Source organism: Neoarius graeffei, chromosome 15 (assembly GCF_027579695.1).
Source record: "Neoarius graeffei isolate fNeoGra1 chromosome 15, fNeoGra1.pri, whole genome shotgun sequence".
NCBI classification, from domain to species: domain Eukaryota; kingdom Metazoa; phylum Chordata; class Actinopteri; order Siluriformes; family Ariidae; genus Neoarius; species Neoarius graeffei.
This window is the reverse complement of record NC_083583.1, coordinates 30,543,078-30,562,445: the sequence shown is the minus strand read 5'-3', so window position 1 is coordinate 30,562,445 and position 19,368 is coordinate 30,543,078. Positions and strand designations below refer to the sequence as shown.

The window sequence follows — 19,368 nt, the reverse complement described above, 5'->3', positions numbered from 1 at the left end:
GTATATCCAGGTTCTAGAGCAACATATGCTCCCATCCAGACAACGTGTCTTTCAGGGAAGACTTTGCATTTTCCAACATGACGATGCCAAACCACATACTGCATCAATTACAGCATCATGGTTGCGTAGAAGAAGGGTCCGGGTACTGAACTGGCCAGCCTGCAGTCCAGATCTTTCACCCATAGAAAACATTTGGCGCATCATAAAACGGAAGATACGACAAAAAAGACCTAGGACAGTTGAGCAACTAGAATCCTACATTAGACAAGAATGGGTTAACATTCCTATCCCTAAACTTGAGCAACTTGTCTCCTCAGTCCCCAGACGTTTACAGACTGTTGTAAAGAGAAAAGGGGATGTCTCACAGTGGTAAACATGGCCTTGTCCCAACTTTTTTGAGATGTGTTGTTGTCATGAAATTTAAAATCACCTAATTTTTCTCTTTAAATGATACATTTTCTCAGTTTAAACATTTGATATGTCATCTATGTTCTATTCTGGATAAAATATGGAATTTTGAAACTTCCACATCATTGCATTCCGTTTTTATTTACAATTTGTACTTTGTCCCAACTTTTTTGGAATCGGGGTTGTATTCGATAGGCCTTTTGTGCTTGTTTACTAAGAAATCTCCATGTCAAATTTTTGTTGTCCAAGTCAGTAATCTAGCTGGCATCCTACAGTATCACATTTATAGGTCACAAGCATGATCAAACACACTCAGGAGCAAATCCTGTTATTTCACACACGCAGCTATTAACTGCCATTCATACAGTACAAGTCCTTGTAATGGAAACTTCTAATAAACACTTCAGAACGCTTAGCAGTTGTCTTTGCAGTTATTTATTATAGTAGATCATATAAAAGATGTATAAGAGAGGAAAGAAAGAAAATTAAAGCAGAACACCACCTCTAGTGATGCGAGAGTACGCGCGTGCTCCGAATTGTGTTTTAGTGGCTGTTATCTATATACTCTAAAGGCATTCACTTACTGCTTGTGTCGTCACGTGATTGGCTCAAGATTTTCTATGAAGCTTTGTTAAAGCGTGCACCTGGCATGCTTTGCTATGTGCAGGAACTCCGACACCCTGCTTATCACCAGCCAAGGCCACAGAAAGGCGATTACAGCATGTGGAAAACATCTGTCTTCTCAGTACGCTAAGCCACTTTAACTCAGCATACAGAGAAACAGAGAATAATAATGTTCGTCCATTAAATTTCCCTCACATCCTCACGCACAAATCCAACAACCGAGAGGGCAAGATGGGCGTCATTTAGCAGTTAGCATGTTAAGTTAGCTGATGCAAGCTAATCTTCAGGAGCAAAGTTTCAACAGTGACGTTTATTAGCTAGCCTGTGGATGCAGCGTGTTTATTTGTGTAGACCCCACTGTGTGAGGGTGTGGAGAGAGGCACAATTTCAGCTGAGCTGCACGCTTGTGTTTATTCAGTCCATGCTTTTCAGCACACTTTCACAAACTCGACGAAACCAAAACAACGCCTCAGAAACGGCTCCATCCTGGACTTGAAGCTTTTGCTCTTTCAAGTTCAGGTTCACACTCCATAGCGTGTTTTGTGTGTGTGTGTGTGTGTGTGTTTTCTCGTGTCTCACGAGTTCAGCCAGCTGTGTCTGTCTCTCTCTGCTGTAGTTTGTTCAGTAAGAGTCTCTTGGGTATTTTTTGCATTACAGTGGTGTAGTGGTTAGCACTGTGTCCTCACAGCAAGAAGGTTCTGAGTTCGAGCCCAGGGGCCCTTTCTGTGTGCAGTTTTCATGTTCTCCCCGTGTCTGCGTGGGTTTCCTCCCACAATTCAAAGACATGCAGGTTAGGTAAAATACCCAGCCACTGGCGTCGTACAAGCCAGTGCGTACTTGGTGCTGGTCCCAAGCCCAGATAGACTGGGGAGGGTTGCATCAGGAAGGGCATCCAGTGTAAAACCGATGCCAAATCAAATATGCAGAACCAATCCACTGTGGCGACCCCTAACGGGAGCAGCCGGAAGAAGTGTTTGTGTTTTTTGTCTTTTTGTTTTGTTAGAACATTTGCCAGAGCTTGCCCTGCCCAAGGTGTGTCCCACTTCTCGCCTGAAGTCAGCTGGGATTGGCTCCTGCGTCCCCTGCAGGCCCGATGGATAAACAGTATGGATGTTGTGTTCATGGTTCAACTTTTTAAATGTATATTTGAGCCTGCTTGAGTATTTTTGTACTATTCGCAGTATTTTAAAACGTTTCTATTTGAATTTTTTTTTTCCTTCCACGGGTGGGTATTGGCCAATAACGTTGGTTATTGGAAATCACAAACCTTTTTTAATTTGTATCTGTATCAGTGCCAAAAACCCTTTATCAGTTGGGCTTTAATATCCAGTACTTTTATGGACAGCAGAAATCTGAAGTACAGAGATCTGCACATCTCTTATGATGGTGGCTCAGAATAATACTGAGTGTGGGAAAGAGGAGGATTGTGAGAGATTTTTAAATATCTTCATTGAGTTATATACATGCCTGGTCCAGTTAAAGACAAAAAAGGCCAAACAGCAAATTGACTTTCTTTAAATGTGTCAAAATAGCAAACAAACAGCAACAACAGGTAAAGGTTAAAGATTTAATTGAAATAAGTTAAAAAAAAAAAAACATAATGGATTTCTTTTGGTCATAGGAAAAGTCATTCTAGGAAGGGTGCCTTTCTGTAAATGCACACAATTTATAGGAATTATTATAAACGGGAATTATTATAAAAGGCAGCGGATCCCGATAACATTCCAGGATGGGTGCTCGAGGAATGTGCAGATCAGCTGGCTTCAGTCCTCACAGACATCTTTAACACCTTGCTGAGCAAGTCTGTAGTTCCGTCATGCTTCAAGGCAGCTACTATAATCCTAGTGCCAAAACCCCCCCCAGTTACATGTTTAAATGATTACCACCCAGTTGCACTCGCATCCATAATGAAGAAGTGCTTTGAGAGACTGGTTAAAGCCCATATCATCTCCAGGCTCCCCACCCCCACATTTGACTTGTTCCAGTTTGCCTACCGCTCCACAGAGGATGCTATATCCACTGCACTCCACCTGAGCCTGGCACATCTGGAGAACACCACCACTTGTGCGAATATTGTTTCTGAACTTCAGTTCGGTGTTTAACGCGATCATCCCCCAGCTATGCCAGGTTCAGTACAGGCCTCTTGGGCCTCAACACACCCCTGTGTCACTGGTTACTGGACTTTCCAATGAACAAACCCCAATCTGTATGGGCTGGAAACATCTGTCTACCGGCTCCCCTCAGGGCTGTGTCCGGAGTCCATTACCGTTCACCCTGATGACCCATGACTGCTGTGCCAGGTTCAGTACAAATCACATTGTGAAGTATGCAGATGACCTGACAGTGGTGGGCCTCATTCAGGATGACGATGAACAGGCCTGCAGGGAGGAGGTGAGACTGGTGCAATGAAAAGAACCTGGTCCTGAATGTTAAAAACAAAAGAGATCGTTGTGGGCTGAAGGAGAAATCGGCACAGTCACACACCACTTCTCATAAATGACCCCGCAGTGAAGTTAGCCAGCAGCACCAAGTTCCTGGGGGTGCAGATCACAGACAATCTGACTTGGTCCCTCAACATCGCCTCTCTTGCGAAGAGAGCACAGAAGTGCCTGCATTTTCTGCACCAGATGAAAACATCCCCCCCCCCAAAAAAAAAAAAAACCCTCACTACTCTCTATAGGAGCACCATAGAGAGTGAACCGACCAGCTGCATCTTTGTCTGGTTTGGGGGACTGCAAAGCCTCAGACTGGAAGATTTGTGCAAAGAGTGGTGAGGACAGTGGAAAAGATAATCCAGACGTCTCTGCCTTCCATCCAAGACACTGCAGTTGAGCGCTGTCTGACCAGGGCTCAGAACATTAGAAAAGACCCCATCCATCCACATCATGGACTGTTCTCCGTGCTGCCCTCTGGTAAGAGGTTCCGCAGTATCCGGAGCAGAACAACCAGGTTCTGTAACAGCTTCTTCCCCCAAGCCATCAGACTCCTGAACTCTAAATAATCCCCTACTGTATATCTGGATAAGAACCTCGCTGTCCAGAATATGTGCAATATCCTACATGCTGCTATAAATCCTTTTATTAACTTGCCTGCGACGGAGTAAGTGGGGCGTGGTATTGTAGTCAGTGAGGTTTGTTTGTGCGTGTGTATCTGTCTGTTAACAATCTAGCGTCTAGATGGTTGCATCGATTGACTTCAAATTTTCAGGGTAGGTGGGCAATGGTCCTTAGATTTACCTGATTACATTTTGGGGTAATCGGGTCAAGATCACCGGAAAGCTCAACCTTTCGGTCAAAACATTTTTCCATCGTAACTCAAAAATGATTGCCGATAGACAGATACTTACTATTATGAGCATATAGAAACTCCCATATAGACTTTCATTTGGCACCATGATCTTTGACCTTGAAAGGTCAAGGTCATGGATTTTCAGAGGGCTGGAACTTGAAAACGGTTGATGGTAGACAGATATTTACCATTATCAACTTGTAGGAAGTGCCATATGGGCTTTCATTTGGCACCATGATCTTTGACCTTGAAAGGTCAAACTGAAGGTCATGGGTTTTCAAAGGGCTATAACTATAAAATGGTTCATGATGGCCAGATATTTGCCATTATCAACATATAAGAAGTTCCATATGGGCTTTCAGTTGCCACCATGACATTTGACTTGACTTTGAAATGTCAAACTCAAGGTCATGGATTTTCATAGGACTATAACCTGACAGCTGCTGATTGAGAAATATTACCATTATCAAAATCTCTCTCTCTATGGTCCGCGTCTCGAATGACGAGCGGAGTCTCTCAGTCGACGTCTTTGACGGCGGCTTTGAGATCTAAGGTCAAGCTGTTCCTCAGCGTGGACACGGCCTCTTTTTGTCTGGTTATGCCAGGCATCCCTGTCTGCGGTGAGGTTGTGCCATGAGGCCAAGTTGAACCCAAATGCCTTCAGGTCTTCTTTGATGCAATCCGTCCATTGTTTCCTTGGGCGACCTCTGCTTCTCTTGCCTTCTGCCATCTTGCCAAATAGCAGTTGTTTGGCGATGCGATTGTCCTCCATACGACATACGTGTCCCAGCCACTGGAGTCTATTGCTGCGAATCATAGTCTCAATGGTGGAGGTCTTTGCTCTATTGAGGACTTCTCTGTTTTTTCTTCTTGTGCCACCATCTGATTTTAAGTATCTGGTGTAGAGAACGCTGATGGAATGCGTCCAGTCTTTTGAGATGGTGTGAGAGAGTTGGCCAAGTCTCACTGCCATACAGCAAGGATGGTAAGACAAGAGCTTTATAGACAGTGAGCTTAGTAGACAGGGTAAGTCCTTCCCAAGTCCATACTCTTGAGCTTAAGGACTTGAATGCAGCTGCACCACAGGAAATTCTGTTTGACGTCAGAGTCTGACGAGGCATCTTCTGACATAACACCACCAAGGTATGTAAACTTCTTGGCTCGCTTGAGGGTGAAGTCGTCAATCTTTATTGGGGGCATATATGATTTATGATTATACCTATATCAAAATATAGGTATAAAATTAGTGCTGCCAGGTGAGGTTTGTTTTGCCTGGCAGTGCTTGTTGTGCAGTATATTTATTATACGTAGCATAGTTAGTATATGTTATTCAAGTTTTGGTTTTTTTTGCCCCCGAAGTATCTAATCGTAAAATTTGACATTTTGTTTACCGGACTATGTGCAATAGTTCTATGCAGCAGTGATATTGACATAAACCAGTGGAATTAAATTTCGTTCAAATGTACATTCTGAACGTACAGGTGGATGACAAAGATTCATCCATCCATCATTCAATCAATCAGCTTTTTATTATCAGGCATTATGACTTACCACCAGACTCTAATGTACAGGACTGATTGTGCGTGTTTTATTTTTTTCACTTCATATTTGATTAGCCTGTGATACACACACCTTGTTGGTCAAAGTATTTTTCTTCTCTCTCTTTGTTTTAAAATGATTTTCATAATTAGATGCATAAAAGCTGTTTGTTCTGGACAGCCTTCACTGCTCATGCTCTTGTTTTTCATGTTGCGTCTTTGCCAGTGGCTCTTCAAAGGTTTTTTGTTGGAGAACCGCGCTCCTCACTCATGGTGCGACTGTGAGTCTGGTGGAAAGATGAGCTTAGTTGGATCTGCTGTCCCCCAGAAAATGATATAGACATGCTGTGTTTACCTTCACGCCCCCCCCCCCCTTTTTTTTGTTTAAATATAAATAAATATACTCGAGACTGATCATTTGTATGAAAGTTGAACAACACACCTGAGTGGGTCCCCCCCCTTTGGTGTCTGAACAGTTTGCCTTGTGTGTTTTGTGCACTGTGCAGTATAAAGGAATCCCCTCAGCGATTAGACTCTCGGCCCTGGGCTTTTATCAGCTGTGCAGCAGTGACCTCCTGTCATGTTCTTCTTTTATGAGGACTTTTATAATCCTGTCAAGCGTGTTATTTTGGACGGCATCGACGTGACTGTGTCTTAGTAAAAGGCCTTTGGTGGGTGGAAAGTTAAATGATACTGACGTGCTTCAAGAGTGTTTCTTTTATCTGAGTGAGGAGGACATGCAGGGTGCTGAAGGAACTCCGATAATGTTTCAGAATACCGGTACATGAGGGATAAACAGAGCTGTGTGCACTGGGATACAGGGACAGCCACATCTGTGCAGTTATGCATTGGTGCAGCAATTTGACTGGGTGTGTAAATATGCTCATTTTGTGTCGTCATACACTTGTTTTTAAATGCAAGTGATTGGTGGCCTCGTGGGGCCACCAAACTAGATGAAAAGTGACTCCTGGCACAAGGCACAGTACTATTACATCACAAATGAGCAATAATGACTAATCAGACAACAACATTATTTAATGAAAGTCCAAAAAAATATGCATTAGTTAGCTGACTTAAATGCATCCATATTTGGAGCAGCGTGAAATACGAATGCTGGTAAAGCACTTCAAGCAAAATATAGATTTAAAAAAGATTCCTTTTGTAATGGTTGAAACGAGAGAAGGAGCGCTTGCTTGGTGTTGAGTTCAATTGAATTGGTTAAATCCGATTTGCAGTTCCAGGATTCCCACCACCACCATGTTTCGCCGTACTAGTTTGACAAAACTCATGGGTTGACGTGTAGAGTACCTGCCAAAAGTTTGGACACACTAATTCTGATGAAGAAGAAGAGCAACTTTATTTATCATGCGTACACTCAAGCACAGTGAAATTTCTCCTCTGCGTTTAACCCCTCTGAAGCAGTGAACACAGCAATGAGCGCACACACGTACCCAGAACAGTGGGCAGCTATGCTACAGCACCCAGGGAGCAGTTCGGGGTTAGGTGCCTTGCTCAAAGGCACTTCAGCCCAAGGCCGCCCCGTGTTAACCTAACCGCATGTCTTTGGACTGTAGGGGAAACCCGGGCAGACACGGGGAGAACATGCAAACTCTACACAGAAAGGCCCCCGTCAGCCACTTGGCTCGAACCCATAACCTTCTTGCTGTGAGGCAACAGTGCTAACCACTACACCACCGTGCCACCCACGGTGAAAGTGTGTCCAAATGTTTGACTGGTGCTGGACGTGCAACTAGTTCAAATCTGAAGGCTTGACCAAACCCTTGAGTAAAAAGAAATGATGGGACAAATCAAAGTTAATTTTATTAGTCAGTATAAATAACAGTAATAGAAGTGAGGTCTACCACAGTGCTGGTGAAAATCGGAAAAATGCCTTTCCTTATTATGGTGTGTTATTGTCCTGAAAGTCGTTACTTTCCATGTAGCTGCTGTTTGTCTGATCAGTATGATGACATACTGATGATGATTTATGCTAGCATTGCTTTTGGATTTTTAGTGCTCTGTTAAAGCCAGGCTGTCGCTAGTGTGAATTTATCACTTGGGATAGCGAGATGGCTAACTGCTGGTGTGGCACTCTGACAGTAAAACATGAAACAGGATATTATTAGGATAATGTAAGATCATAGGCCATGCTGGCCATATGGCAACAAAAAAAAAAAAAACTGGTGAAAAATGCACAATGTCTGTGTTATAAAACCGAGTCTTTTTATTGTTTCTCTCCCTACAGCATTCTTGGAGTGTGCAAGTGAAGAATCCGCTCCAGTCATCGTGTTTGTGTCAAAGATGTTTGCTGTAGACTCAAAGGCTCTGCCACAGAACAAACAGAGGTGTGTAGTCATTCACTTCTACTTTCTACTTTCTGTTTTATGAGTAAAAATAGGATTTTGCGCGCGTGTGTGTGTGTGTGTGTGTGTGTGTGTGTGTGTGTGTAAGGTTTGGCTCTTTCCCTAGTGGATAAAATTTCAAAGTGGCCCCCGATCATAGGCAGGTGCATGCAGGCACGCCAGGGGCTTAAATAATAGATCTATGTGTGTGTAAGTTCCAGCAAAGTTGTTTTAATGAAGCCTGACCAAATGGCCATCTAGCAGAAGATCAATACTGCACTATTTCCTGTATGTGTGCGCACATATATAGTGTGTGTGTGTATAGGATATTACACGGTTGCCCGAAGATATGAAGTTTATCTTTGAGTGGTGAATGGATATTTACGAGCGAGCGACGCAAACAAGTGAAATATTTTTCAACACCAGAAGATAAACTTCATATCTTTGGGCAACTGTGTAATGTCCTTTTTATTATATCGACATATCCACACACACACACACACACACACACACACACACACACACAAAAAAAAAAAAACCCCGCAAGTGACTCAGAAGAATTTTAATTTTGAGCCAGTTTGCTATTTTGACAACGCACATCCAGTCAGCGGGAAAACACTGAGAGCGACGTCATCGGAGTGAAATATTGAGAGATACGCCACTCAGATCCACGATGTATTTTGTATGAAAAATGCGAGTTTTTCACCACGAGAAGATAAACCTCATATCTTCAAGCCAACCTGTAATTTTTTTTTTCTTTTCGTTGTATAGACACATTCATAAACAAAAAGTACCTAAATTTATCAAAACAATTTACTGATTTCCTCATTCACTGATTCAAACAATTGACTGATTTTCTATGAGTGACATATTGAGATTTATCACGGTTTTGGTTCACTATAGGGGTGTTCACACGGCAACTTTTACTCCGGTGTAGCACCGGGGCTGCCCCGGTAGAGCGTTCACACGGTACAAAGTTATACCAGTGTAGCCCCTGAAAGCTGCTTAAACCGGTGCAAATCTAACCCTGCTCGGGAGGTGGTTTAAGAAATTTACTCCGGAGTAAATGCTAGTTTGCGGGGCAGCACCGATATAAAATGGGACGTCTGAACGCTACAGGGGTAGACTCGCTACGCGTGAGGAGAGTTGATTACATATGGGCACTGCATAATTTGCATCCTGGTATTTTGCGCTTCCAAAATGGTGAATATCAACAACAACAGAACTACGTGTCTTCCAATGTTGCCAGATTGGGCAGTTTTAAGTGCATTTTGGCGGATTTGAACATATTTTGGGATGGAAAACATCAGCAATATCTGGCAACACTGGTGTCTTCATCCACTTCATCCACGGGAAAAGGAAGTACATTTTCACGCATGCGCATATTTAATTTCCGCATTATTACTATCGCAAATGATAGTAATAATGATAGGAAATGATAGTAATCAAAGGAAATGATATCAAAACTTTATTACTATCAAAGGAAATGATAGTAATAAAGTTTTTGCTACTATTGCACGGTCGCAGAAACTGCCGTGTGACCGCAAGTGGGGCTGCACCGGTGCTAACACGCTTCTCTCTAGTAAGCAGGGTTGTGACGTGTGAACGCTGCGCAAAATTTACACCGGTGTAAGATGTATCGCAACAAAATACATCGGTGCAGCATCGATGCAAATATGTGCCGTGTGAACACCCTCTATGTCCTCGATTTAGCTTATATGAGAGATACATAACTTTTTATTCACCGATATTCACTTCACCTTTGGCGAATAATTGTGAAAATAATAAGGGGACTGGCGGTATGGTGGTGTAGTGGTTAGCACTGTCGCCTCACAGCAAGAAGGTCCGGGTTCGAGCCCCGTGGCCGGCGAGGGCCTTTCTGTGCGGAGTTTGCATGTTCTCCCCGTGTCCGCGTGGGTTTCCTCCGGGTGCTCCAGTTTCCCCCACAGTCCAAAGACATGCAGGTTAGGTTAACTGGTGACTCTAAATTGAGCGTAGGTGTGAATGTGAGTGTGAATGGTTGTCTGTGTCTATGTGTCAGCCCTGTGATGACCTGGCGACTTGTCCAGGGTGTACCCCGCCTTTCGCCCGTAGTCAGCTGGGATAGGCTCCAGCTTGCCTGCGACCCTGTAGAACAGGATAAAGCGGCTACAGATGATGAGATGAGATGAGAATAAGGGGACTGATGACTCTGAATAACCCCAGGTGTGAATGAGTACGTGTGTGTGTGCTGCTTTGCCTTGTGATGGCAAGGGTGGATTCGCATCCCAAGCCCAGTGTTCCCGGGATAGGCTCTGGATTCACCATGACGCGAAGCAGGATAAAGCAATGAATGAATGACCCTCTCTTTAAAACCCATGCTGCTTATTAAACAAAGTGAAGTAGGTTGCCTTCTATTTTTATTAGTTCCCATTCGTAACCAGCGAGAAGATGGAGAGCAAAGCAGCCGCAATCAAATTCTCAACAATACCACTCCGTTAAAGCGATTTAAATCTCTATAAATTCCAATTGTTGAGCTCGACTCTTGAACAAGTTCCAACAGATCTGTTTAATCAGATTGAGGAGGTAAGGGAGCATTAGCGTCAAACAGGTTCGAATCAATTCTTGGGGAGAAACCCCCCCCCACGCGCGCACACACACACAATAGGAAATGATGACGCATTTGTATATAATGGCTGAAATCTTTCTCCAGTTTTACCAGCTGCAGCTACGCCACCAGGAGGCTGTTAAAAGTGATCTACGGCCTGAGCCGTTTCCAAAAACAATTATTTTTTTGAGCCTAACCCTGAATATTTCTTTTGTTATGAGCTGCACAGGAGATGAGTCTGGGATTTAGGTCTTATTGGTAGTAATAATAAGCATGTAGCATCTATTTTCCATGAATGATGAGTTGTGAAAAAAAAAAATTGGAAGCATCTTTGTTTTTCTCTTGGCTGGGGGGGGGGCAGCAAACAAAAAAACCAGCCACCCTAGAATATATTTAGCTTGAGAAATATCCAGACAGGAGCTGATGATGTTCTCGCGTGATAAATACTCTGAATGAATTATTGGAAGGTTTAGGAAACATTTTGTTATCATTGAATGAGTCCACGTTCTAATAAGCGCTTTCATACCGTATATCTTCCGTGAAGGGTGAAATTATTTTTTATTTCCGCTCACAAGAAAACACGCAGGATGTGTCTTCGTAAATGATGACGAGAAATTATTTGATTAGATTATGCTAGGCCTTCACAATATGTGAGTCTTTTGTTATGCCTCATGAATGCACTCTGCCTTTTAATATATTTCAGCCTTGTATGGATTGAAAGGAACCAGAATAGTCAAGTTTATTTGTATGGCGCTTTTAACAATAAACATTGTCGCAAAGCAGCTTTACAGAATTTGAACGACTTAAAATATGAGCCAATTTTATCCCTAATCTATCCCCATACTCGCTGATGGGTTTAAATCCTCGAAACACTCCAGTCTAGGGCACACTAGAGGGCGCTCTCAGTAAGGTCACGAACAGGCCACTAGACTCTTCGCTCCCCGTTTGACCTCGAAAACTGATGCTCCTTGTTTCCTTTATTTTATTTATTCATGCTTTGTTTATCCAGGTGAATCCCATTTGAGATGAAATATCTTGTTTGCAGGAGAACTCTCCCCTCCTGCGTTCACATACGACAGCCTCTGCTTTCCTCTAATGAGTGAATTTCCTCCGTGTGTGTATGTGTGTGACCAAGTTAACCTGGAGGGTGTAGTCGGGAATCCACTCAGACAGAGTTTCATATCCTTTGCTTTTTAAATAGGTATACGTAAACCCACCCAGGCACCCGGCCATATCCCTCTGATGAAGCTTTGTTTGGCAAAGAAATCCATTAGGCTTAGCGCTGAGCATAGAGGCATGCGGCTTTCTTTTCGCGCATTGCGGATACATCGGCGGAGTCACAGAAAACGGGCTATGAAACAAGGGTTTGTGTGTACTATACACCGATCAGCCATGACATTATGACCACCGACAGGTGAAGTTAATGCCGACACCTTTCTGTTTTAGCCAGCATTAAGTTTTTCAGCAGTTTGTGCTACAGTAGCTCTTCTGTGGGATTGGACCAAATGGGCTAGCTTTCGTGCTGCATGCGAATCGGTGAGCCTTCGACACCCATGACCCTGTCACCTGTTTACCGGTTGTCCTTTCTTGGACCACTTTTGTTTGGTACTAACCACTGCATACCGGGAACCCCCCACAAGATGTGCCATTTTGGAGATGCTCAGCCCCAGTCATCTAGCCATCACAATCTGGCTCGTCAAAGTCACTCAGATCCTCACACCTGCCCGTTTTTCCTGCTTCCAACACCTCGGATTGTTCTCTTGCTGTCTGATATCTCCCACTCCTTGACAGGTGCCACTGTAATGAGATCATCAGTGTTCACGTCACCTGTCAGTGTTTTTTTTTTAATTTTATGGCTGATTGGTGTATATTCACTATGTAGGAGATTCAGCTTTTCCAATTCAAGAGCACTAAACAGGGGAAGTACTAATGGTCTTTACATCCCATGTCGGGCCAATTTAGGAGCGCTTAAATTGGATTGGATGATAACATACATGTCAACCTATACGGAATGTCCGTATTTTATACGGATTTGATTCAATAAACGTAGCATACAGGCGTACAAATAAAGTTATACGGATTCTTTAAAAAACTTCAATATTTATTTTGAGCTATAATCAATTCCCACGATGATAAAAGAGCGCAGAACATTTACAAACATACTGTACACGACAGAAAGCACAAACAGCCAGTAAAGAGTCTTATGAAATTGCGCGTTATCTTGTGGTAGCGAGACTTCGTTCCACTTTTGATCATGCGCACACCGCATTGCGAGAATCCCACCAACCGGGAAGTAACATTTTGTCTGAAACGCGTATTTCCACCTGAGCGACTTTCACTAGCGACTGAAAAGATTCTGAATGGGCACGCCGGCAAGATCAACACAGACACTTGCTGTGACATGCAACCTCGTGAGGTATTGGTGCAGACTGCTAAAAAAGTTGTCATGGAGTACAATTCAGAACATTAGTGTGACACTTTGTGTTTTTGTCGAACATTGGAGCTTTGTATTCATTCTGAAGGTTTATTGTTATTAATATTGAATAAAAAGTAACTTGGATATATCATTGTTAATTATCATTCAAATTTTAGGTAAATTTATTTTAATTTGCATCTTATACGGATTTTACAAAAGTATCACTTTTCTTGGGTGACTGTACATTTTTATCAAACTCTGTGAAATTGTAAACCTAATGTCGAAATGGAGATATCCATTTGATAGAGGGGTCCAAGGTGAATATTAAAAAATCTTTGTTTAAAATATTTTGTATTTCATGCAGAGTTTCGGAAGGAAAAGTCAGCGTTATGGATGTGACGAAATTCCGTTATGGATGTGACGCGTCTGAAATAGACATGGCATATGTTTAGAAAATCAGCAATTTAACCACCATAACCCTTTGAAAAACTCTCTAAATATCAGCTAAAACTATCAAAGTTCTTAAATAATATTTAGGATGGCTATTGTTTTGCTGTTTTGTGGATTTTAGCATACATTTCTGTGGCTTGTGGCAATAATATAGAATTGTACATGATCAAAGTTGGTTTTAGCTTGGGTTTTACATTATAAGAAAGAAAGACTGACAGTGACATATTAGGTTGGTTACAAATTGGTTCAACTTATTCACATCTGTAAAATACAGGCCTAGGTGATATCTCTGGGAGTGGTTTTGATGTATTTCATGTTGCTTTATTTTTGCATGGTGAGGTTGACATTTACATGGAATTGCCCATAAGGGAAATACGGATTTTGGAGGTTGGTTATACAGGTTTGATTGACCAAAGGTTGACATGTATGTGATAAGGTTTTCTGCGCTGTATGTCCAGCTGTTAGAAAGAAATGAGAACATACTTGTATAACAGTACAGCAAAATACTTTTCTTCATATATGCCAACTTCTTAGGACCTTGAGATCAGGTCACAGGAGTGCAGGTTCAGCCATGAAACAGCGCCCCTGAAGTAGAGAGGGTTAACAGCCTTGCTCAAGAGCCGAAAAGTGGCAGCTCGGCAGTGCTCGGGCTTCAGCCCACAACTTTCTGATCCGGATTCTTTAACCACTGAGCCACCAGCACCAGTAACCCAATGGGATTCAGTGTTCTCCACTACCTGAAGTTATAGCTCGGCGGTAGTATTGAGCGGCCATCACCGGGGGGTTCACGAGGGGGGTGTCCCCCCTCGCACCAGAAAATTTTGAAATAAGAAACCCATCAGATGCCATTTCCTGGCATCTAAGTTGCATGTTATTTATTTCGCAAGTAGCTGCTTTTGTGCAAAATCTTCTGACACCGGGAGCCAACTTTACATTTATTTTGTCACTCCGTTACTGAAATGTTTATTGAATAGAATATCTTTGTTTTTACTTGAATTCTACACAAAATTACCTTTCATTTGATGTGCAGTATGTGTCTTTTCTTTCCACCGTACTCCTCTCGGAGGTCTGAGGCAATCGGAGCCACTTAACTGACACGCACTCCTCTGTCGCCGCACTACACATGCGTAGTGACAAGTGAGCGAGCAAGCGTTAAGGGCCTCTGTTGAACCTATTGTAAAGTGCATCAACGATCAGTGATCAGAGAATTACTTTGTTTGTATTGGCATGGTTTTTTTTACTTTTCTTTGAAGTAAACTTTTTTATTTTGACTGGGCGGCCAAAAATTAAGGCTCGGCGGTGCATTTATGAGTCGGCGGTAATAGCTCTTCTAGCCATTATGACTCAGCGGAGAACACTGGGATTCTGTCTCTCTGCATACAGTGGGGCAAAAAAGTATTTAGTCAGTCACCAATTGTGCAAGTTCTCCCACTTAAAAAGATGAGAGATGCCTGTAATTTTCATCATAGGTACACTTCAACTATGAGAGACAAAATGAGAAAAAAAAAATCCAGAAAATCACATTGTCTGATTTTTAAAGAATTTATTTGCAAATTATGGTGGAAATAAGTATTTGGTCAATAACAAAAGTTCATCTCAATACTTTGTTATATACCCTTTGTTGGCAATGACAGAGGTCAAACGTTTTCTGTAAGTCTTCACAAGGTTTTCACACACTGTTGCTGGTATTTTGGCCCATTCCTCCATGCAGATCTCCTCTAGAGCAGTGATGTTTTGGGGCTGTCGCTGAGCAACACGGACTTTCAACTCCCTCCAAAGATTTTCTATGGGGTTGAGATCTGGAGACTGGCTAGGCCACTCCAGGACCTTGAAATGCTTCTTACGAAGCCACTCCTTCATTGCCCTTGCAGTGTGTTTGGGATCATTGTCATGCTGAAACACCCAGCCATGTTTCATCTTCAATGCCCTTGCTGATGAAAGGAGGTTTTCACTCAAAATCTCACGATACATGGCCCCATTCATTCTTTCCTTTACACGGATCAGTCGTCCTGGTCCCTGTGCAGAAAAACAGCCCCAAAGCATGATGTTTCCACCCCCATGCTTCACAGTAGGCATGGTGTTCTTTGGATGCAACTCAGCATTCTTTCTCCTCCAAACACGACAAGTTGAGTTTTTACCAAAAAGTTCTATTTTGGTTTCATCTGACCATATGACATTCTCCCAATCCTCTTCTGGATCATCCAAATGCTCTCTAGCAAACTTCAGACGGGCCTGGACATGTACTGGCTTAAGCAGGGGGACACGTCTGGCACTGCAGGATTTGAGTCCCTGGCGGCGTAGTGTGTTACTGATGGTAGCCTTTGTTACTTTGGTCCCAGCTCTCTGCAGGTCATTCACTAGGTCCCCCCGTGTGGTTCTGGGATTTTTGCTCACCATTCTTGTGATCATTTTGACCCCACGGGGTGAGATCTTGCGTGGAGCCCCAGATCGAGGGAGATTATCAGTGGTCTTGTATGTCTTCCATTTTCTAATAATTGCTCCCACAGTTGATTTCTTCACACCAAGCTGCTTACCTATTGCAGATTCAGTCTTCCCAGCCTGGTGCAGGTCTACAATTTTTTGTTTCTGGTGTCCTTTGACAGCTCTTTGGTCTTGGCCATAGTGGAGTTTGGAGTGTGACTGTTTGAGGTTGTGGACAGGTGTCTTTTATACTGATGAGTTCATACAGGTGCCATTAATACAGGTAACGAGTGGAGGACAGAGGAGCCTCTTAAAGAAGAAGTTACAGGTCTGTGAGAGCCAGAAATCTTGCTTGTTTGTAGGTGACCAAATACTTATTTTACAGAGGAATTTACCAATTAAGTCATTAAAAATCCTACAATGTGATTTCCTGGATTCTTTCCCCCCATTCTGTCTCTCATAGTTGAAGTGTACCTATGATGAAAATTACAGGCCCCTCTCATCTTTTTAAGTGGGAGAACTTGCACAATTGGTGGCTGACTAAATACTTTTTTGCCCCACTGTATAAGGGCACTTCGTAAAGTATGTACGATACAGTATATATGGATAACATCATATGGTTAATACACCCTTCATCGTGCACTGTATGTCCCAACTGGGAGTGATTTGGGAGTCAGATTCTCCCATACAAGTGCACTACATGGGGTACGAAACAGTGGTTTGTACAATCTTCCGTATGCACCGTTTGGTCACTTGAGAGCTTTGGGATTCTGCTTATCCTTTATAAGAGCTTGAAAAGTTTGCTATGCCTTACATAGTGCACTGGATATCCACTTCATTCACCTAGATTTGCAATTCAAGTTTCCTTTATATAAGCATGCTTTATCCACTGTGAAATAGCATCTTACATAGTGCACTGTGTCGTCCATTTGGGAACGCATTGTAATTTATCTCCCCACATAATAAGTACACTACAAGTCCATTATGAGCTATTTAAGAATCGTCATCCTACCCAGTATACAGTTTGTGCTTATAAAATAATGGTTTATAAACCCTTGGTAGTGCCTGACATGTTGGAAATCAAACACTTTCTGCATCGGGTTTAAAATAATGGCTAATACACGCTTAGATGTAAGATGGGGCGATCTCAGGAGTTGAATTATGTGAGTGTAGTGAGGAGTTAATAGTGAAATTGTGCACAGCGGTATGCAGGCCAAAGACGTAACTCCGGACTTAAGTGCTATTTGGACATATGGGTTTGTGAGTGTGGAATGGAGTTTGTCAAAAACAGAAGCGTGTCTCAGTTACGAGCGATTCTGACTTTGGATTTAAGCCCGTTATTCTTCCTTGATATTGGCTCAAGTGAGGAGCACTATTAAGTACAGTGCTTCTGTCTGACAGTTTGTTGGCACCATAATACGTCACACTGAAATTCATGTTTTGGGCTGTAAATACACTCAAACAATATGGAATGGCATCGGAGGGCATAAGTGCATAAATATGACACTAGTGGTTAATTAATAGGGTCGTTAAAGTCCACGAAAAGGTGATTTTTTTTTTTCCCCCACACCATTTAAGACATCGTAATCTGAGTCACTGTTTGTCTCTAGAACTTTTTTTTTTAACAGATAAAATTATAAACCACTTATAATTATAAGTTACTGTTGGCTGTAGTGCTGTTGTTGTAAAGCCGTTAATAAGAAGCAGAGGAAATGAGAAATATACAGTATTTACAAATGTAACCTGGTATCTGGGTAAATCCACCTCAGATCACCAGATTTCAGAAAACGTCCCCCGACTTCAGAAAACGTCCCCCGACTGACCATCTCTGGTTTGTTTCATGCTTTCACAAACTAATGTTGTTATTCCCAGTAAATATTACAAAATTTCAGCCTTTTATCTTTTAGTTTTTGAGATATTGGGGCTTTAAAAATGGGGTGTGATACTGATTTTACTGTAAAAACAAGTGGTACAGAAAAAGATGCCAAGTTTAATAAATCATTACTTTTTGAACTATTCATGCTAGATGCATGAAATTTTCAGTTGTTCTTGGGTACTAGATGTCTTTAACTACTCTAAAAGAAGATCCACATTTGCATATTATGGCCCTTTTCCACTACCCTTTTTCAGCTCACTTCAGCCCGACACGGCTCGCGTTTCGACTACCTCAGAGCAGCACGACTCAACTCGCTTCAGCCCGACTCAGCACCCAAAACTCGCACGGTTTTGGAGTGGGGCTGAAGCGAGCCAAACCGAGCCGAGTGGGGCTAGGGGCGTGAGGAGACACTCCCCTGTGCACTGATTGGTGAGGAGGAGTGTCCTCACATGCCCACACACGCCCCGCGAGCACGCTGGGGTCTGTAAACCCGGAAGAAGAAGAATTACGAAGTACGAGAATTTCTGAAGCCTTATGCGCCTCGCCTCATCTATACGCTCTTGCCAGTATCTGTTGGCGTTGTCGGTGACAGCAAGCCACAGCACCAAGACCAGCAACACTAACGACTCCATGTCCTCCATGTTTATTGTTTACTATCCGGGTCGTGAGACTACCGCTTAAAAGATCACTGATGTCACTGTTTGCGCCGCCTAACGACATCACGTGACGCCCACCCACTTTCGCTAACTCCGCCCAATGTGTCCACCCACTTCCAGCCAGCACGGTTCAGCGCGGTTGTAGTCGAAATGCAACTCCAACAGCCCCACTCAGCTCGACTCAGCCCAACTCAGCACCGCACGGCTCAGCCCAACTCAGCCGCGTTGGTAGTGGAAAAGCGGCAAAAGTCAGCTTATAGCTTGCTGAAAACTGTTTAAAAAAATTTGTTTGTGCTTTGGAGCACTTTTGGCCCTCTGTATTTCCACATTGAAGCACATCAGAGCTTTCAAATTCTGGTATTTATTTCTCATGTTGTAGTACTATTTTGGTGACGAAGTATTTTTCTAAAAGAAATAAAAATTTCTGATTTATGAAGCATTAAAAATGTAGAGAAAAAAAATCATTTCACGCCTATATTTCAAATGTATATTGCTCATGTACGACAAGGTCTACCATAAAAAGAATGATACCACTGGAAAGAGCATGTCTTCATTAATATATTCACAAAATATGAAGTTGGTATCTTGAACCAAACTATATTTATTGAGGTATCAAAGACACCATTTTTCACCACAAACAGAAATGTAAAATACAGAGCCACTGTACTTAAAGGAGAACCGAAGGCAAATTTTTTATAATCAAAATTCTATTCATCTCATCTTATTAAATATAGGAATGCATTTTTGATAGCTGTTTTGTCA

General features: G+C 42.5%; 1 protein-coding gene across 3 annotated transcripts in view; it reads left to right on the top strand.

The window, feature by feature from the left end:
* efl1 (elongation factor like GTPase 1) overlaps positions 1-19,368 on the top strand; it is a 343,260-nt gene that overhangs the window by 59,787 nt on the left and 264,105 nt on the right. For all 3 annotated transcript variants that reach the window (XM_060941122.1, XM_060941123.1, XM_060941121.1), the window contains one exon: positions 8,104-8,203. In XM_060941122.1, the coding sequence (XP_060797105.1) occupies positions 8,104-8,203 (100 nt within the window). The remainder of the gene's footprint in view (positions 1-8,103; positions 8,204-19,368) is intronic.